Raw genomic sequence first — 20,989 nt, 5'->3', positions numbered from 1 at the left:
ACCCACACCAGCTCCAGCCCCTCTTAACCCCAGAGCCAACTGCAAATGAGTCCTGGCATCCATGCTACCTCTACCAAGAGAGCCCCCCAGCTGTCCACTGGGCCACTAGTGGACCCTGCAGGCATGGCTGAGACCTTCTAGAGAAGTGACGAAGTCAGGTGAGCTAGAATAGAGTCCTGGGCTCTACCCCTGGGGCCGAATCAGGCCCTCACAGAGGCTTGGGAGGAACAAGTGTGTGGGGGAAGGAGAGCCTCTGGGCCAACCCACTGACAGGAGTAAAGTGTCTCATCCTGCTTTGACCCTCCTGCTGCATCCTCCCCAAGCATTCACGTCAGCCACAGCCCAAAAGCCAGTGCTCAGCCAGCTGCGAAGCAGAGCAGCCATGTGCTGTGGCAGGAGGGAAAGGTCAAGGGCCCACTCCACATGGGTCTGATGCTTCAGGACACCAAGCACAGGCAGGACCATGAGGTGGGTGGTAGCCTGGACCGAGGACTTGGAGCTGCTGACACCTGCATTGATCCTGTTCTACCACACACTGGTTGTATTAACTTTGCCAAGCCCTAGTGGCCTTACCTACAAAACCAGGAGAATGCCCAGTGGGTGGCTCCTCACACTGTATCTGGCCTTTTTATATGTTTCCTAAACTGAGAATGGGCAAGTCATGAGTGGCATTTCTGCCCTGAAGCTGTCCAGAGGTACCACGGTATGCCTGATGCTCGGCACTTACTAGCCATCTCTCAAGTTCCTTAAATGTGCTCTATGTGCTGCAACAGGGTGGAGACACAGGAGCAAGGGGACTCTGCTGCGGTGCTCGTTTCCTCCTGCAGTAAGCTTAAGGAGGGAGGAGAACCAACCAGAGAATGTTCTGCAGTTTCCCAAAGGCCTCCTAAGAACCTAATGCAGTTCCTAGCAGGGAGCACATATTTGATAAAAGTTAGCCAGACAGAGCAAAGCTGGAGGAGGGCCGCACTTCTCTGGACAGTGAAGAACAGTTGGTCTGGTGGGAAGCAGACAGAGCGCCACTTCCTAATGGCCCCCAGGGGGGCCACAGGTTGAACATCTCTGCTCCACCAGTGGAGGACAAGGTTCTGGCCTCTAGTAGGTGAGAAGCCCTCAGGCTGGCGGGCTGCTTCCTGCATGAAAAACAATACTGCATGGGATACTTCTGCTGAGCTATAGACTCTGGACTCCTGGACACAGGGACAGGGGCCCCAGCCATCCCCTATGAGTTTACATGGCTCCCACCAGCTTTGCTGCAGCTGAGACCCCAAGCATGTATCAGCAAAGCCACACCCTCACACCAACTTGGGTGACCTAGGTCCCCTCGGGCAGGGCAAAATGGCCAAACACCCAGCTTCAGGAGGCTGCATCTGCCAGCAGGGGCAGGGGGACCACTCTTGCTGACCTCCTGCTCCAGCCGGGAGCCAGGAGCCTCTAGCCGCAGCTCCCGATGCTCAGGTGGCGCCTTCCGGTAGGGTTTCTTAGCAGGGGCTGCACTGGTCATTCTGGGAGGTGAGGGCTCCTCAACCTGCTGAGGAGAACAAGGAAGGAGGAGGTTCAGAGATGTGACAAGAAGCCACTGGACTGAGAGAAGAGGACACATAGGAGCCACCAGGCAGGCAGAGAGGCCCGGTCTGCTGCCAGGGTCATTAGAAGGGCCGGACTCTGGCATGTCAGTACCCACGGGTCAGGGGTGTGCTAGGGGGGCGGTGCAGGGTGCTGGGCCCAGAGGGAACAGATGGGGGGAGAGGCAGGGCCAAGAGAGGGCAGAAGCCATCCGAGGAGTGGCCTACCCCTTGCCCCAGGGGGTGGGGAGGCAGCCTCAGAGGGAAAAGCTGCTCTCCATGGGGCTCCTTTCCTCAACTCTTAACTGAGTCAAGAATGGCATCAATTTCACAGGCTGTTGTTAACGATTATGTAAAGCACTAACACCCGTAGCTGGCGCTCAGGAAATATTCCATAAATTAGCTTAATAAAGATCATAACCAGAAGCTGTGAGCCCAGGCCGGGCTCCTTGGGGAGGTGGGTGGGGAGGTGGGTGGGGGTCTCCAAGCTTAAGGGCCCTGAAGTCCAAGCCTCTCTGGCCTCCACCGCTCCTTCCACCAGCACCCACCAAGAGGGGCAGCCTGTTGCCCCCTCACCTGCCAGCCTCCCCAGAAGGGGGCCCAGTGGGGGCACAAGCCTCACCAGGCACATACCGTCTGTCTGTCGGCAGTTCTCTCTGTTCCGCTGTCCAGGAGTCAGCCCTCGGCTCTCCGCATCCCAAGGCCCCTCCACTTCCTCTAGCCAAGAGCTCCTGAAACCGGAGAAGGGAAGAAAGTGGAAACCAGGTGTCAGCCACCTGTCCAGGGAGAGCTGGGCAGCAAAGTCTCGGAACAGGGGGTCTGCGGGGCAAGTGGTGAAGGCTGGACAGGATGGGAGGCACTGGTCTCCCCGCAACAGCTCTGCCGCAGGCCCAGAGGAGACACACACATCTCATGTGTGCTTGTGGTCTCAGCTTACCCATGCCTGATTCCAGAATAGGTCTACTCCTGTCCTACTCCTACCCTACCCCATACCTGGCCTGCTCATTTCCTAGGCCTCTCAGAGTCAGAAACAACTGAGAAATTTGGGGAACATGGCTTGCAGAAGAGACTGCCAGGAAAAAGCCTAGGAGTGGCCCAAGAAGATGCTGGAAAAAAATACCTTCCAGCATCTGGAGCTAGAAGCACTGTTTCCAGACGGAGCCCAAATACTAACTCTGTGCACAGTGGTGGTAAACAGACTGTGCCATGAAGAAAGGCAGGTCCAGAAGCGAAATATCTGAAAAGGCAGCATTTTATGGCACTGATGGCTCTCAACCAGGGTGATTTTGGTCTCTCTCTACCCACTCCTTCCCTCAGCCCCTATATTTGGCAAATGTCTGAAGGCATTTTTGGTTGTCTCAACAGGGCAGGAGAGGGGAACACTACTGGTATCTAGTGGGTAGAGGCCAGGGATGCTGCTCAACAGCCTCTAAGGCACAGGACAACCCCCCTGGCAAAGAATTATCAGCACAAAAGTGGACAGTGCCCAGGCTGAGAACCTTGTGTACAAAGCCCCAGCCTGGGGAGCCGAGGTGCCTGCTTCTGACCCTTCTGGCCCCAGGTAAGTCCCTTCCTCACCAGGTCAGCCTGTTTCTCATCTGCACAGAGGTGGCTGGACTGAGTGACCTGTGAGGTCCCCTCCAGGTTCCCACTTCTCCCCACCTGTAATAAGCTGGGCTGCAGCACGGGGGCAGCAGCCACCACAGGTACCAATGCAGGCATTAACCTCAGGTGGCCTTCTGGGCATAAACCATCTTGCCACTGCCATCCACCTAACCTGAGATGGGGGCCGAGGGAAGCCTCACGGGCTAAAGCGTGTGTTCCTGCTGTCGGGACATGCCCTGGCCACGACTCCTGTCACATTCCACCAGGGCCTGAGGCAGGAAGCACGGTGCAGGGGAGCACAGGGTGGGAAGCAGGAGTGGCCTCCTCCTCTGTCTGGGCAGCCTGGCCTCTGGCTTGGGGTTCTGGGGCGTGGCAGCAGGCACGAGCCACCACCCTCCTCCCCTTTGATGGTGAGGCTGAGCGTGTCCCCACAGGGCACATGCAGCAGGCAGTGTGGGGCTGACTCCCTGCGTAGGAATCCGGGCGGGCCTGAAGGGACAGCACATTCCTGAGGTGTGGGGAGCAAACAAGTCACCCCACATGCTCCCTGGGGCTACCCCTCCAGAGGGCCCTGGGGTGGGAGTTCTTCAGGCCTGGGGGAGAGGCCCAGGCACCTGAGACTCAGGGGATCTCAGGGTGGGAGTCCCATGAGTTTGGAAAGAGAGGCGGGCCAGAGACACAGGAGTAAGAGTAGCCAAGAGCTTCTTCAAAATCCCGAGGTGGCTGCAGAGTTGTCCTCTGCCTTCTCCCCTTCTCGATGGAGAAACCAGTCCCAGCTCCCCGCTCCCTATCTGCTCCCCAGTCAGCTGAGGAGCCCCTTTAGGTACCTTTCTAGTTTCAGCTTCTCTTTTTCTCTATTCCCACCAATACCCACACTGCCCTCTAGGCACTGGGACACTTGTATGGGTGGTGGGCGGGCAGGGAGGACCCCGACGTGGCCAGGTTTCTGGCAGGGAGGGCAGCCTCACTCCAAGGCCTGCTGCCCCAGCTTGAGCTGTCACATTCTACAAGTTCTTCTGCCTCACCTCGAACTCACAGCCCCACAGGGCTTTCAGGGCCAGATAACCTGGCCTGCTGAGAAAACAGACAGCATGGACGTGGCTGACAGGGAGGTGGGTGGTTAAGTGTAGGCTTAGACTCTGGGCCAAGCAGTTGTGGTGATGGGAGGTTTTCCCTCCCAGCCAGAGACCACTCTCTCCATAATGTGTCAGAGTCACAGGGAGGGGGATGACTCCCAACTGGGGAAGCAGAAGACAAGCCACTAGGGAGCCTGCAGTGACCCCAACACAAGTCCACAGGGAACAGTCCGTGCCACTCCCCACGCCACATCCGTAAACACCAGCGGATGTTGGGGCCTGGGCTCCAACTCCTGAGATCTGCTAAGTGCCCCAGATCCAGCCCAGAGGGGACAATTCCAGCACTAACCAGGGATACCATGGGCCTGGCAGGCTGCTGTCCCTGACTGGAAACAGTGGAGGCAGGGTCAGACCCAGGATGTGAGCAAGGCCAGGTGCACTGAAGGATGATGGGAGAAGCAGCTGGACAGCTGGTCCACAGCTGGGAAAAGAAGAAAGGTGAGCTGGAAGACAGCAGAGTGGTCCTCCCAGGGAGACCCAGCTACCAGAGCAGCCTCCGCTGGCCACGTCTCCTTCACCCAAAGATTCCCAGGTTGCTTTGGAGTATTTCTGCCCAAGGAGGACTCCCATCCCATGTCGAGAAGAAGCCCCCAGGGAAAGGTGGACAACTGAGAATGGGCCCTGGGCCATGCTGAGCAAGCAAGCAGCCTTTGGGGCTTCTTCGCCTCTGGATGCTGAGCTGGCACCAGGGCACCTCCAGCCCTGGGTCTTCAAGAAGGGTAGAAATGGACAGGGAAGGATCCCACTCCCACCCCCTCAGCACAAGCTCCCTGAGCTTCTCGGAACTGGAGCCAGATGACTCAGGATGTGGGGTACCGGATCACTTGCTGGGTTTGTACTACAAGAAGAGCCGTGCTCAGTGAGAAAGGCTGAGGCCTAAGTTAAAACCCCTGGTGGACCCAATGTGGCCTGGGGCTCCTTGGGCTGGACCTGCAAGCACCGCTGAGGCAGGGAGAAACCGTCCAGAGCGAGGTGGGGGGAACTGTCCCCAGCTAAAGGAGGCCAGATGAAAAGGAAAGCAGCTCTCTCCCGCCACCCAACCCCGCCTCCCCGTTCCCCTTCTGCATAGTATTCATTCTTCACTTACTCAAAGTCAGTTCAGGGGAGAGACTCAATCCCGTATGTATCTGCTGGGGTGGAGAGGGGGGTGATGGCTTTGTAATTGCCATGTTGCAATCTGCCAGTCGGAGCAGGCCGCCTGTTGCCACCTGCCCTGTATTAAATACCTTCTCCCTGATTACAGCCCATAGGGCACGATTAGCTGCCTCCAGAGAACAAAGTCTACTTTCATTAGAAATAGGACTCGGCACGCACAGCGAACCTGCACTGTGAACCCCCTGAACAGCTGAGCAGAGCGTGTATCAGAGACAGATACAAGGAGAAATGTCCACGAGAAGCTGGCTGAGCAGCGTCCTTTAATCAAAGGACAAAAAAAATCTGCCAAGCATCTCTCTCAAACCAGGGGATGGGACTCCTCCCTGCTCACCTTTGTGGATATGGAGAGCGTGTGTATGTGACCGAGGCTTCCCCCCAGGTCAGAGATCACGCTGCTGGAGATAAAGGGAAACCTCTTCAGAATCCGGATTCTCTCCAAACCACCATCCTTCCTCCAGCTCCCTGCAAACACCCACAGGAGGCAACAGCAAAAAGGTTCAAGCCCAATAGCCAAGGATACCCTCTCACTTCCCTCTGCCATCCTTTCTGCAGGTCTGCCCAGGGCAAAGTCAAAGGTGCAGGAGAGGAAGGGAGGTCCCAGCAGCCAGTGTTCTCCCTGCTCAAAGCTCAGAAGCTACCCCAACACTGGCCCAGCAGAGAGAGGACTGAATCCAAATGGGTGTGGCTCTTGGGCTTTTCAAACTCTGCTGTGCCCCTGCTCCAGCTCCCAGGTTGTGCACCACACTTCCTCCACCTGCCCAGTTCAGCTGCTCTGTCCAGAGACTCCCCCACTCCCCACATCACCTTTAAAAAACTGTGGCCCCAACGTTTACCTGGGCTCAGACCATTCCTAAAACCACTGATATGCCTCCCTGTTTCCAGCTGTCAATGAATCAAGCAAGTAAGGGAACTAGAGGAGCCAATGAAGCCAATCTTCTGAATCAGGGAATGCACGCAAAACAATACCATAAAAACATTAAAGCTCTTCTGCATAATTCAACCAAAGAAAGACAAATGGGGGAGTTCCTTCGTGGCTCAGTGGTTAACGAATCCGACTTAAGAACCATGAGGTTGTGGGTCCCATCCCCGGCCTCGCTCAGTGGGTTAAGGATCCAGCATTGCTGTGAGCTGTGTGTGGTATAGGTCACAGACGTGGCTCGATCCCGCGTGGCTGTGGCTGTGGTGTAGGCCGGCGGCTACAACTCCGATTGGACCCCTAGCCTGGGAACTTCCATATGCCTCGGGTGCGGCCCTAGAAAAGACAATAAAAAAAAAAAAAAAAAGACAAATGGAAGTTAGCAATCACTACTGCCTTTTTTTTTTTTTGCTCTTCCTAAAGCCCCTAATCAACCACTAAACATGAATGTCTGATCAGAGGGAGCAGCGCCTCCCCTGTAAGAATCAGAATCTCCTCAGCTGCAGGCCCTGAGGTAGTCTCTGAACCCCGCGGGCCTGGGGGAAGCTGCGCCTCTGGGGGCAGGACCCACTCCTGCCCTAGGAGTCTGACTGCTTCTCAAGCCTCTGAAATCCAGGCTCTGCCTTCAGCTGAAGCCCCCAAACCACGAACCACCACCCGGTAACCAGGGGACCCGGCAGGGGCCTCTGGCATTGTCCACCAGGACCACCCCCCACTTGTACGGCCCCCTCCACCTCTACTGTCAGCCAAGAGCTGCAGAGCCAGCCAATCCTACCCAAGCAGGCTGGGCTAAGCCTTCCCCACACCGGCCCCCAGTTTCCGGCGCAGCTGTTCCTGAGATACCCGAGCAAGGCCCTCAGCGATGCTGGGCGCGTGGCAGGCAAGCAGCCAGCAGAGCATGGGGTGGGGCCCAGGCAGGCTCTGCTCTGGGCCGATGACAAGGCTGAAAAATGCCAGTCTGTGCCCAGACCAGCCCAGCTGCCCCTCCCCCAGCCAGGCCTGTCACCCCTCTGGGCAAGCACAACCTCACCCTCCTAGGACATGCTGCCCGCGGCCCTGACCTGGCCCCCTGCCTACTCTAAACGGAACAGACAGGGTTTTAAAGCCAAAATAGGTGGGAATTATCCTGCCCCAGAGTCATCCTGAGGCCTCAGAACTAGTGCTGGTGACCTGAGAGAGCTCACCTAGCTCCCCACCTGAGCAAATACCTCAAGTCTATCCACCTGGCCTCTCATTCAAGCAAACACTTGGCAGGAACAAGGGGCTGAAGACAACTGATGACAATGATCCAAACAAACCAAGCCCCAAAGGGAAGGCCGAAAAAATCCCCACGATCAAAACCAGCACTTGACCTTAGTCCCCATGCCCTCTCCTAAGGAAGGACAAAATGAGGGGTGGCCCTGAACCAGCCCTCCCCTCCCAGCCCCTTCTGCTCTCCTGGTCAGAGCCAAGCCACAAGCCCCTCCAGCTTGCTGAGTCCATCTATTCAGGTCCCTACATCCATGCAGCACCCACACCTGCTCTCACGACACCCCAGGTTCACAGGCAGCTCCCTGCCATCCCTCTCCCTGGCACAAGGGAAACAGAATCCACTTAGAGGACAACCTTCAGGTCCCAAGTACCCCCATCCAGCCCAGCCCACACTGCAATGCCTTGAGGCTGGAAACAGAGGGTCTGCCTACAAAGTTACCTGTGTAGAACACAGGGAGCTTGGAGCAATCGGCCTTCCTGCTATCCCAGGACCCCTTTCTCCTTTCCAAGCCTGGAGTGGGGAGGGAGCTGGATGGGAACTTCTCTACAGTAAGCAGAAGCCACTGCCTCTCCCAGACCCACTGTGGAGTCCAAAGACAGGTCCTGCCTACTCTGGCCAAGGCGCCCTTCCCAGCTCTTCTCGGCTAAAGTCCACCTGAAGCTCCAGACATGGAAGGCGATGGAAGGTCAAACTCCACCCACTCCACCTCCCAGAGCAACGGTCACCCATGGGAGCTACATCTCAGATGGGTACCTGGTTCTGGCTCCAGCTTTCAGTTTAAGTAGTTTCACTCTTCTGCCTGGGCAATTTCCCACTACCAGGCCAAGGTTTTCCTCAACCTCCCCACCCCCAAGAAGAACCTGCAATGGATCCTAAGTTCTCATTCCGGGATGAGCACAACAGGGACACCATCTTCCCCTCTTGATAAAGGGAGGACACTATCCAGTTGAGCAGAAAACTCCCTTCCCACCCTTCTTCCATTGTCTCCAAGGCATAAAACCTACAGCATGGTACCTGAGGGCTGGTCTCAAACTCCCAGGTGCTAAGAGCAGATTAAACAGAAACACTAACCATTCTGTCTTCAGGGAGAAGTGAGAGGCCCGGTACTATGGAGAGGAGAGGGAGGGGCAGAGTCCAGCAGCAGGCCAGCAGCGGGGCAGACGCCCGTGCACAACCCCACCCGCAGCAAGGAGACTGGGAAGGTGGAGGGAACCCAGTGGTAAGGCTGAGCGAGCAGAGGATGTAATGAGCGTGATGTAAGCTAAGGGGAGGAGGCCCAGGTTGGGGGCAGGAGGGGAGGACAGAGGTGAGGCTGGGGGACCCCTCAGGGTAGGTTAGCTGGCCCAGGTCAGACTCACAGGGTTAGTGTCTTCTCCCCAACCAGCCAGCTCTCCTGGTTAGCACGGTTAGCGACAGACTCATGGCAGATGCCCTCCAGGCACTCCATACAAACAGACAGCTTGGTTTGTGAGCAACCCAGCTCCGGAGCTGCAAAGAGAGAGCAGAAAAGATGCCAAGCTGCGGATGCCCGAGGGTACACACCACCCTCTGCTGACAGGGAACACTCCTCCACACTTACCACCAGACCCTTGGGGGCGTTCTCCCCTCGGGAAGGCAAGGCGTGCACTCCCCCTGCCAACCCCTGAGTCCAGCCCGTGACCCCAAGGAACAAGGCTCTCCTTCTTGGTGGTCAATGGAAGGAGCGGAGCGCTGCGGTGGTGGGGGCACTGCTCCTGCCTCACCTAACCCCCAGAACACTTGCTGCTGGCTGCACCGAGCTCTGAGGGCTGGTTGTAAGAACAAAAGCACCCACAGCTGTAGCTGCCACCTCGCCCATGCCAGCAGAGTTCAGCCCACCACCTCCCACACGCTCCGAGTAAGGGGCAGGGAGAGAACTGGCCCAGGGGCCGGACGCTGCAACAAGAGCCGCATGGAACGCACCGTACAATGGGGCAGTGTGTGCCTGCACCCAGAGCCTGGCCAGTCAAGGGAATGGTGACACACTGCCACCTTTCAATTTCTCAAAGGGCCGGGGGATGGCACTTCCTAGGGAGCTGGCCCCAGAAGAACCCACAGAGCGAGGACAGGGCTTTACTACAGCCAGGATCCCCAGACTCTGATAGGGACTATCCCACCCCCCTCCAAACGAGCAATGCCTGGAAAGGCTAGCCTTCTCACATAGCTAGCCCAAAGAACATCCTTTCCTGAAGCCTCCAGAACCACCTAGGGGAAGTGACACACCCTGGCTTAGAGATCTCAAGGCAGATGTGCCACAGCCATGGAGTCCCAGAGACCCCCACCCCCAAGATGGGACCCCTGGGGCAGCAGGACAGGAAAGTTACAGCAAACACATCAGCAAATACTGCCTGTGCTTCATAGAGAAGGGCTGGCAGGGAAAAAGCAGAAAGATCCCCCTCCTATCTGAAAGGCCTGCGGATGATAACTCTGGGTAGGAGGGAAAAACAGAGACCACGCTGGCCCCACATACGTGCCTGGTCTTTGCCTGAGCCCAGGCCAAGGATAAACACAGGCAGGAGGAGCCCCTAATGGGCTTCCCACAGGCTCTGATAGCCCCAAGGTCAAAAGGCCACGGCCTGAGCATGGAGGGTGAGGTAACCGCCTAGCAGAAGACAACTCCAGCCTATAAGAAAGCATGGCCATGGACAGTCTATCTTCAGAATCCTCACCACAAAAATGAAATAATTAGATACATACATACACACCTACCAGCTGGATCTGGTTTGCTTTGTTTTCTTTTTTTTTTTTTTTTGTCTTTTTAGGGCCACATCCACTGCATATGGAGGTTCCCAGGCTAGGGGTCGAACTGGAGCTGTAGCTGCTGGCCTACACCACAGCCACAAGAACACAGGGTCCAAGCCACGTCTGCGACTTACACCACAGCTCACAGCAACGCTGGATCCCCAACCCACTGATCGAGGATGGAGATCAAACCTGTGCCCTCATGGATGCTAGTAAGATTCATTTCTGCTGAGCCACTATGGGAACTCCTGCTTTTTCTTTCTTTTTTGATTTTTGGGCCACCCCGCGGCATGTGGAACTCCCAGGCCAGGGATCGGATCTAAGCCACAGTTGGGACCTAAGCCATAGCTGCAGCAATACAGGATCCTCTAACCCACTGTGCTACGCCAGGGATCAAACCTGCGTCCTGGCACTGCAGAGACACCACAGATTCCATTGCACCACAGTGGGAACTCCTGGTTTGCTTTCAAAAAGTGAGGCAAGTCACCTGGCTAATGCAAGGTTTCAGAAACCAGGAGGGGGAGGGAGGGACTCTCTCTGCCCTGAAATAGGGGTTGACAAATCAGGTAAGTCTACTCTCTTCCAGCCAAAGATGAAAGGGTAATGACGGGGAGAAGCACACATCAGACAAAGTGCTGTGCCCACGTCACCCTTACATCCATCCTCACTCCCACTCAAGGGCACTCCTGCCAGACAATTTCACCTCAAAATAAAAATCAATCCCTTGGAGACAAGCAGGGTGCCTGCTGTGGTGAGAACCTCTAGGAAAGCTTCTCTACCCTCCAAAGGAGCTGACCCCCAAGGAACGCACCACACTGGAGGGAGGCTGCAGCCAGGCTCCTCAAAGGCTCCAATGGGGACTATTTTCCCCCTGGGGGTTATCTGCTAGGAGGGCAGAAAAAGTTGAATGTATTACTATTGAGGTTTTTTTTTTTTTTTAATTTTTTATAGGCGATATACAATGAGGAAAGTCTGGAAGTACACAAAAATGACTAGAAGGCTATGTGATAAATGGTTAACAATATAGCTCCCTACCTTTGGGAAAGTGCTTAGAAGCAGTTGGGGAAGAAAGGGAAGAACTTTTTACTTTTTTTTTTTTTTGGCCACTCTGTGGCTATAGAGTTCCCAGGCCAGGGATCAGATCCAAGCCACAGGTGACAGGTGGGCAATGCCAGGTCCTTTCACCCACTGTGATGGGTCAGGGATAGAACCTGTCTCTTGTTGCTGCAGAGATGCTGCTGATCCCATCATGCCACAGCAGGAACTCCTCTTTTTTTTTTTTTATTCTGTGTATTTTTCTGTATGGTTGGTATTTTACATGAGGATGTCTATTTATGATGAAAACATAAAAGTCCTCAACAAGCAGACCAAGCCCTCCATCTGCACTGTGCTTTACCTCTCCAGAAGCGCTTTCCCTCCCTTGACGTTTCCTTTGATCCTTGTAGCTAATGAGATCCACCAAACAAGTGGAGTTCTTCCACTCTCAAGTGACAGAGAGGACAAGTGACTTGCCCAAGATGAGACACTGGGACAGAACCCTCCCCTTCCAAAGCCTGGAAACTGACTTCTCTAGGGAGCCAGAGGGAAGATACCCTTAAAGACGTCTGGGATTGGCTTATGTGGGAATGTGCAAAGAGGCCACTGCCCAGTACCCAAGGTGATCAGCACAGAGCTCTGTCCTGCTGGTTGGCTGAGTAGGGGCATGGGGCTCTTGGGTCTAGGCTGACTTCCTTCAAGACAGTCCCTCCCCTGCCACAGTTTACTGTGCGAGCACAGAAGCTCTTTACAAATAGGGGGCCATGTCCTTTATAGATTTCAAATGTCACCAAACAGTTGGCACTTACGAGGTAAGTCCAACAAAGTACTTTTCCATTCATGGCCAGTCCATGGGACTTGGTCCCTCTGAGTCCTAAAGCCACACAACTCAATCCCGTCCAGCTGGCTAGGCCAACCTTCTCTCAAAGCTGCTTAACATACAATGCAGCTCATTACTCCTGCCAAGATGCCAGCAGGAAGACATGCCACACTGCAGTGCGCACCCTACATGGAGAGATGAGGGGCAAAGACCCAGGAAAACGCCTTTGCTCCACTTCTACCTGCTGGTTTCATCCTTTTGGTTCATCTAGGCACTGACAAGGTTGTAGTAAGTCCGGACTGTCAGCACAGAGCACATCAAGATGGGACTAGAAACACAAGAGAAAAGCAAGCAGATTGCAACGGGCACTAAAAGGAGCTTAATGAGTAACAAAGACGATGCCAGCAGCCAAAGACTTTTTAGAAGATGCTAATTAAGCAAGAAAATACACCTGTGTGTACTTCGCCTCCTATTCTAACTCCTTCCTGCTGGCTATGGATGTGTGGTTAGAACATAAGAAGGCTGAGAAGGGAGCCAGCTGAAGCCAAGCACCTGGAAAATCATTTTACTACATTATCTCAACTCTGGAAAATAATTAGTAATGCCATTGATAATACTATCGCCTTTTGTTTATTCAGGACCTTCCTTCCTGAGAGTTCAAAAGGTTTTGCCAGATAGATCTGCTTTAGTCCAAGGAGGACTGGGCTGGGTCACACAGGAATCAGGACTGCTCAGGACCTATTATTCAGGGTCTAAAAGCTCAGCCTTCAATAAGTGATCTTGCCCCAAAGAAGCTTTAAAGAAAGAAGACCTTGCCCTTTGGCAGGGAGAACCCGCCCCTGTGTCCCCCTGCATCACGGTGTGGTGAGTGCTCCGAGGGCAGAAGAGAGGTACCTGGCTGGGTCAGGGCTTTAAGGGCCAGACAAGAAGGCTGCCCTCCCCAGAACCCAGGCAAAACTTCCTCTGATTGTAGCACTGGAGCACCACCTGGCATTATACAATTAAGAGGTCTAGACTTCTGGAAACAAATTCCTTTGCTGTTTGTTTGGAACTGGTGCCCCAAGAACTACTCCCATCAACTACACTGAAAAAATGACAAAAGAATGGACAGTGACTCTCAGCTTCCAGCCCCATTTCTGGGGAGCACCTGAATTAAGCCTGTTCTGTGGCACAAGAAGATCACTGAAGCCCCAAGAAAACTGGGACAAGAAGTCTGGCTTCCTCAATGCCTAGATGTGTTCCATCAGCTTCACCCAACATTCTTCAATCCAGAAAACCCCTGGGAACACGGATCCTCAAACACCCCATCCAGTCATCCATAGCCTTAATGACATTACAGATCCATCATCTACGCACCCCCGCCTGGATCCACCAAGGTCACCACCAATCTCACATGCACGTCAGGATCCATCAAAGGAGTCATCACAACATAGATAGGGAGAAGCATTAACAATCTTATCTTGCACACTAACGATGTCCCCAATCTCACTTCATCACAAGAAAGGAGACTCAATTTTATACCCCCACCTCAAAAATGTTCCTGGCTACCTGGCAAAAATAAAAAGGCTTAGCCTAGACTGAATAAAACAAATCCTTTTCTCATCCACTGAGTTTTCCAACATGGGATTCATTCATTCAACAAGTATTTACTATCCCATGCCAGGCATCATGCTACATGCTGTGAAGTGGTTATCTCCAACGCTCAAAACTCCTGCAAAACCAATGTCATCTTTATTTTATAGGGGACAAGACCAGGGATCCTAAGAGTTAAGCTACATGCCCAAAGTCGCATAGCTGATAGGTGGCAGAGTCGGGATTGAATCCCAGCTCCAAAATCAGACTCTATCACATGGCTCAACCCACTTCCAACTCCCCTCACCCCTGCCCTCCCAGTCTCCCCTGCCCCCACCCCCCCACCCCATGATCAGGGAGGGTCCCTCCTCTACAGGGGGTGAGCTCGGTGAAAGAGACAGACAGGTAAACAGAGAACTCATGACACAACGTGGCAAATGTCACAACAGATGTTCAAAGTGCTGTGGGGACCGAGAGGAAGAAAGGAAAGCAGGGCTGTCTTCTCACTGAAGGTGACAGAGAAGCTAGGTCTTAGGGGGTGGGCAGAGTGTCAGAGACAGAGGTGAACATTATGAACAGAATGAAGTGCACAAGCAAGAAGAGAGTGAATGGTGGAGAAAAACAGGTTCAGGAGCAATAGAAAGCTCAGGAGCAAGGAGAAAGGGCAGAAGAAGTGGAGCAGCAGCAATTGGGGCTAAAGGGCGGACTGTGTGTCAGAGGGTAAAGAACTTTTCTGCAGGCTTAGCTCAAAGAGTGTGGGCTTTAGGAGTGTCCGTCATGGCTCAGTGGTTAACAAACCCAGCTAGCATCCATGAGGATGTGGGTTCGATCCCTGGCTTTGCTCAGTGGGTTAAGGATCCAGCATTGCCGTGAGCTGTGGTGTAGGTCGCAGATGAGGCTCGGATCTGGCGTTGCTATGGCTGTGGCATAGGCCGGCGGCTACAGCTCTGATTTGTCCCCTAGCCTAGGAACCTCCATATGCTGAGTGCAGCCCTAAAAAAGACAAAAAAAAAAAAAGAAGAAGAAAGTGTGGGCTTTATTGTAAACATGGGAGAAACCATGGCATTTCTAAGGGGAGAGACACTGTTTTTTACAGAAAAGCATTTTTACAGCAGCATGGAAGACAGAATAGAGTAGGGAGAGACTGCCCACATTTCATTCACTCGATAGGTACCACAGCCTGAGAAAACACCTCTTACGTGCCCTCCACGATCCTACATGCTAGAATACAACAGTGAATAAGACACAGTCTCTGCTCAAGGCACTTACAGACTTGTGGGAGTCAGACAAGTAAACAGGCAATTGCAATATCACCTAAGTTTTAAAACAGAAGTAGGCACAGAAGGTCATTAAAGGGCAGTGAGATCCCAAGGAAGTGACATTTAAACTGAGACCTCAGGAGAGTTCCCTAGTGGCTCAGAAGGTTAGGGATCAGGCATTGTCACTGCAGTGGTCCCTGCTATAGCCTGGGTTCCATCCCTGGCCTGAAAATTTTCATATGCTACAGGCACAGCTAAACCCGCCCCCAACCCAAAACCAAAAAGCTGAGACCTTTAGAGCAGTAAGGTAAAGGGGATCTGGAATGTCTGCATTCCCGACAGCAGAACCAGCATGTGCAAAGGCCCAGAAGCTACTGAGAATCAGGTAAGTTCAGAGAGCTGTTAATAACAGACGTTGAAGCAGGTGGAGAAATGAAGGCCCAGTTTACCTACAGGTCCTTGGCACTCGAAACATGGTGGTGAGAAGTGAAGGAGTTTGATTCGAAGATAACATGAATAGAGGGTGTTATGAGAAGACAATGACTTAGACAACAAGAAGAAAATGCTAAGGGGGGAGAATCAGCTCAAAATCCATCAGCCTTCACCCTGCAGTTCAATCATTTGCTAAAAATGGGACCTGAATCCAGAACTTTTCAGCATGTCTACCAAACACAAAGGTCTACTCTTTGGAGGTAACACGTTTCAGCACGCTGACTGCAGCACAAATCAAGATCAAGTGCATTATCCCGAGATATGTGGCTCCTCTATTGATGGAGGAGGGCAGCAGAGACTGACAGATGCAGCTAACTCTCAAAATCACACATGCCACAACAAGGAGAAAAGTTCACCACAGGGTCAGGTCCGAATTCCCAGGGAAAGGCCTGGGTCCTGAGCCCCCTTTTCCTGAAATCTGGTCAGACACCACACACGCGCCTACTCTGAGGGCAGAGGGGAGAGTCACTTACTGAAGGAAAATATGGGCCCCGAGGGCACGTTAAATAGACAGGACATGACTCAGAAGGAAGGGAAGAGTGAGTCTTAAATACAGGGCAAAGGAAAGCCAGTCAGTCAGTCATTGCGCATACCTCTGCCCCAGGGCTGCACACCAGCCTCCCAACTGGCTAAAGGGAAAGCCTCCCTCAGAGACCCCAGCTTCAGCACAAGCACATTTCTTTTCCATTTTCCTCTCCCACTGCAGGGAGGGAGCTAGGGGTGTTTTTGGCTGTTTGTTTCAGAGCTACACCGGATGCATATGGAAGCTGCCAGGCCAGGGGTCAAATTGGAGCTGCAGCCACCGGCCTACACCACAGCAACACCAGAGCTGAGCCGAGTCTACAACCTACACCACAGCTCACAGCAACGCCAGATCCTTATTCCACTGAGGGAGGCCAGGGATCAAACCCGAGTCCTCATGGTTACTAGCTGGGTTTGTTACCACTGAGCCACAACAGGAACTCTGGGAGGGAGTTGTTTTATTTATACATATATTTTTTGTCTTTTGCCTTTTCTAGGACCACTCCCGCAGCATATGGGGGTTCCCAGGCTAGGGGTCTAATCAAAGCTGTAGCCGCCAGCCTATGCAAGAGCCACAGCAACTCGGGATCCGAACCGCATCTTTGACCTACATCACATCTCACAGCAACGCTGGATCCTTAACCCACTGAGTGAGGCCAGGGATCCAACCCACAACCTCACGGTTCCTAGTCGGATTCGTTAACCACTGAGCCACGATGGGAATTCCAGGAGGGAGTTGTTTTAAATGCCACATTTCCCCCTCTCACCCTGTAGCTTGCTACTTGCTGTTTTTAAAAGAATGATGCATCCAAACTGTCTATGAATTTAACACTATGGCTACTTCGACTGCTCATGTCAATAATCAAAGTCAGAAATGAGCACTGTATTCACATCCACACTCACACACTCACACACACACACACACACAAACCTTTAAAGCATGCTAAGAATGGATTCAAATGTTACTCTGTTCACCCAACCCAGTGCAAGGTTTTCCAAAGGGCAGTCACCAAGATGAATCACAAAGAGGCCAGATTTGGCTAACATGGCACAGGGGACTCCCTCACCGGTCCCTGCACCAGTCACTATCTCTGAGGGGAAGGGGACGGCTAAGATGAAGAGCTCAGTGCCTAAAACATTTTTTAAACATTCAAAAAAAATTTTACTACAATACGGGTATACATCTAACCATCATGACAAGCAAACGAGATACAAACTGCCAGCAGGCATATTTAAAAGTTAATTTCAAATAAATAAAACTTATTTTCATACCAAATCCTACCCACCCCCCAAAAGGCTCAATTGCTAAAGTCAGATTGCCTGAGTTCAAATCCCAGCTCTCCACTTACTAGCTGGGTGACACTGAGCAAATTACTTAACCACTCTGCACCTCTATTTACTCATCTGTAGAATGAGGATAATTACATTGTAGGGTTGTTGTGAAAACTACTAGTTAATACACGAAAGGCACTGTTGCCTGGCAACAGTGCCAGGCATGTAGAATGTGCTCACGAAGCATTATTTTTATTATCATCATTGCCCAACTGAAATTAGATAATTCTACAGCCTAACAGCTTCAAACAGGAAATCACTGGCACCTTAACATCATTTTATTTCATTTTACTTTTTGCTTTTTAGGGCTGTACCTGAGGCATATGGAAGTTCCCAGGCTGGGGTCGAATTGGAGCTGCAGTTGCCGGCCTACACCACAGCCAGAGCAACATGGGATCAGAGCCTCATCTTTGATCTACACCACAACTCACAGCAATGCCGGATCCATAACCCACTGAGTGAGGCCAAGGATCGCTCCTCATGGATAATAGTCAGGTTCATAACCCTCTGAGCCACAACAGGAACTCTCTGAATTATTTTATTTTTTCCTTTTTTGGCCACCCTGAGGCACATGTTCCCAGGCCAGGAATCAGTACACTGCAGCATCACGGGATCCTTAACCCACTGTGCTGAGCCAGGGACTGAACCTGTGTCCCAGCACTCCAGAGACACCAGATCCTGTTGTGCCGCAGTGGGAACTCCAACATCACTTTAAATAGCTCTACAATGATATTCTCATTACATGCAAAATATATACTATCCAAAAGCTCTGTCTCTCCTCTCCAAACAGCAGGACAGCAGTCCAAACCAGTATAGGTGCTCCACAGGGAGACACCAAGTTCAATCCTGAAGCAGAAATTAATGCTGAGATCTGACTAGCACAATAACAAATATATATTGAGTGTCAGGCCCTATTCTAGATATATTAGGGAGTTCCCACTGTGGTTCAGCAGCGACAAACACAACTAGTATCCATGAGAAGGCAGGTTCGATCCCTGGCCTCAATCAGTGTGTTAAGGATCCAACGCTGCCATGAGCTGTGGTGCATAGGTCGTAGACGCGGCTTGGATCCCATGTTGCTCTGGCTGTGGTGTGGGCTGGTGGCTCTAGCTCCAATTCGACCCCTAGCCTGGGAACTTCCATATGCTGTGGGTACGGCCCTAAAGATAAATAAATAATACATTAACTCATTTGACTCTCACACAACCTATGTGAAATAAGTACCCATGATAGAAGTATTCTTACCATCCCTATTTGATTGATCAGAAAGCCAAGGCATAAAGAGCTGTGCAATTCTAAAGGTCACAGAGCTACAAATGGAAAGCCCACATTTGAACAGTCTGACTGCAGAGTCAGTGCGCTTAACGGCCATGTGTGCTCCCCACACTGTCCTTACTGGTCACAGTTTCCTAGGGCATCCACCAATTGTTCTTAGAAAGTTCTCAACATTCTAGAAATGGAGTCACAGGTAAATAACATCACTTCTTCAGAAACCTGAAGGTACTGAAGCTAGCCTAGTGAATGTGATTTGGGTTAGTGTGCCTGGAATAATACTTTTGGGGAAAGAGGTGGGGTGGGAGTAGGGAGCAAAAGATGCTTAGTAAGGAGTCCTAGATCAAATGAGACTTCCCAGCCCAATCATGGAACAGATGCTAGTCCTGAAACAGGCATAAGCAGCATGCTCGTAACGCTGACTTAGGCCATCCGCGTGGCATCAAAGGAAGTGAGGACCACGCTCACTCTACGGTTCCAGACTCCTTCTCTTCTCTCCAACCCCAAGCCCACTATCTCTCAAGCCATGCTTAGTCTGGCTAGTGAAACTGATGTTTGTAAAAATGTGGTTTGAGGAGTTCCGGTCGTGGTGCAGTGGTTAATGAATCCGACTAGGAACCATGAGGTTGCGGGTTCAATCCCTGGCCTCGCTCAGTGGGTTAAGGATCCGGCATTGCCGTGAGCTGTGGTGTAGGTTGCAGACACGGCTCAGATCCCATGTTGCTGTTGCTGTGGCGTAGGCCAGTGGCTACAGCTCCAATTAGACCCCTAGCCTGGGAACATCCACATGCCCTAAAAAAGAAAGACCAAAAAAAAAGTGATTTGATAGGAAGAAAATAAAGGAAGAGAAGAAAGCTACCAGAAGAGAAATGGGCAAGTTCTACAATGCTTTCCTTCCATCATCAAACTGATTCAGGCTATAAAGCGGCTCTCAAATTCTAGGGGTCTTAGGGACAGAATGATGTGAAAAACATTCGCAGAACCTTACACTGGTTACCTTGACCTCTTATCATACACTCATCTGGGTTTACCCTCCCTAAACCCAGTCTGCCTTCCTCACTCTTCTGACCCCACTACCCACCAAATCCACACCTCCAAAGAACATAAATGGGCCCTTCTTACCAAAAGAAATGATCAAAAGAGGTGGGCATGCTGAAAGAGTGAATTCAGGAATGAGTTGGTGACAGCCAGTTCCTAAACGGTTAGTGAACACCATCAAAAATTTGTTTTCTTATGACTCCCCACCATCTGTCCCCCACAAATCTCCACTTCAGGCAGAATACCAAACTGAAGATGTGATGGGGAGATCAAGGAAAATACAGTGAGCATGAAGGAAACTGCTTGTGACAGGGATGTGTTAAAATACTCTCAGCCTGATCTCTAGGCTCTTGTCCACATTTGCCTGCACAGGTAAAGGCATACGAGGCTCAATTCTACGCGCAACTCTCAAAAATGAGATCTAAGTAGAACACTAACTTAGAGACCACAGGCAAAGGGCAGCCTCTATGGAAAAGTGCCCTTCTCAGATTAAATGATTTTCAGCATCACTCGGAGCCCATGCACCCTGCACCCAGGGAGCATGCCAGTCTGTCACCGGAGGCCACCTTACCCGCTCTGGGGTTGAGCTGGGGCAAGTCGCTACCTCTTCTTCTTTCCAAGTAGGCACTGTGATTTCTTCCAGTCCCTGGGGCCCCTGAGTCTTCAGCTGAAACTGGGGCACATGCTGCTATAAGAACTGTGGAAAGGCTGATCTAAGTCTAGAAAAGGGTCATCTGACTGGCTTTATTTCCTCCTTACCAAACCTGCCCAGCATCCTTCAGGTCTCTCGTTCCCCCTTCGCTATTATCTTCCTCCATGGATAAGAAAGACCCCTTTCCTCTCCTGCCGGCCTGGTACGGTCGGGCCTCGGCCCCATGCTCCGGACTTTTTACTCTCACTCTCGGCTAAGAAGTTCCCCTCTAATCTGTGACTCTGCTTCGTCCGGACTGCACACCTACTTCTGGTTCTCCGCTTCGAATCCCCTCCCCCAAGGCTACGACTGGAATTTAGGCCCCCTCCCCTCCATCCTTATCCCCTTTTTTTTCTCTCCGCCTCCAACCTTTCACCACTCCATTTCCTCTTCTCAACCCCGAAGTTAGCCCCTCCTCCGCCCCAACTCCATGTTGGCGTCCCCGCGACCCCCCAACTCTAGACTCCCGGCCCATCTACTCCAATCCCAAAACAAACTTTCTGCCGCTGCCCACTGCCTTCAGGCCGCCATCTTGCCGCGGGGCAGGCTGGGTAGTGGCCACGGCCG

At 52.4% G+C, this 20,989-nt stretch overlaps 1 protein-coding gene across 11 annotated transcripts in view; it reads right to left on the bottom strand.

Moving 5' to 3' along the window:
* TJAP1 (tight junction associated protein 1) overlaps positions 1 to 20,989 on the bottom strand; it is a 26,462-nt gene extending 5,473 nt beyond the window's left edge. The window contains exons 1-7 of one of the 11 annotated variants that reach the window (XM_047795230.1): positions 20,920 to 20,989; positions 20,303 to 20,404; positions 8,988 to 9,117; positions 5,793 to 5,923; positions 5,394 to 5,433; positions 2,199 to 2,296; positions 1,406 to 1,531 (exon numbers count right to left, since the gene is read on the bottom strand). In XM_047795230.1, the coding sequence (XP_047651186.1) occupies positions 1,406 to 1,504 (99 nt within the window). In that variant the 5' untranslated portion in view covers positions 1,505 to 1,531; positions 2,199 to 2,296; positions 5,394 to 5,433; ... (2 more) ...; positions 20,303 to 20,404; positions 20,920 to 20,989. The other 10 variants (XM_047795229.1, XM_047795228.1, XM_047795226.1 and 7 more) reach the window with 10 other exon arrangements.

The sequence above is a fragment of the Phacochoerus africanus genome, chromosome 9 (assembly GCF_016906955.1).
Source record: "Phacochoerus africanus isolate WHEZ1 chromosome 9, ROS_Pafr_v1, whole genome shotgun sequence".
NCBI classification, from domain to species: domain Eukaryota; kingdom Metazoa; phylum Chordata; class Mammalia; order Artiodactyla; family Suidae; genus Phacochoerus; species Phacochoerus africanus.
The sequence above is the reverse complement of the archived record's forward strand: the minus strand, read 5'-3'. Positions and strand labels throughout refer to the sequence as shown.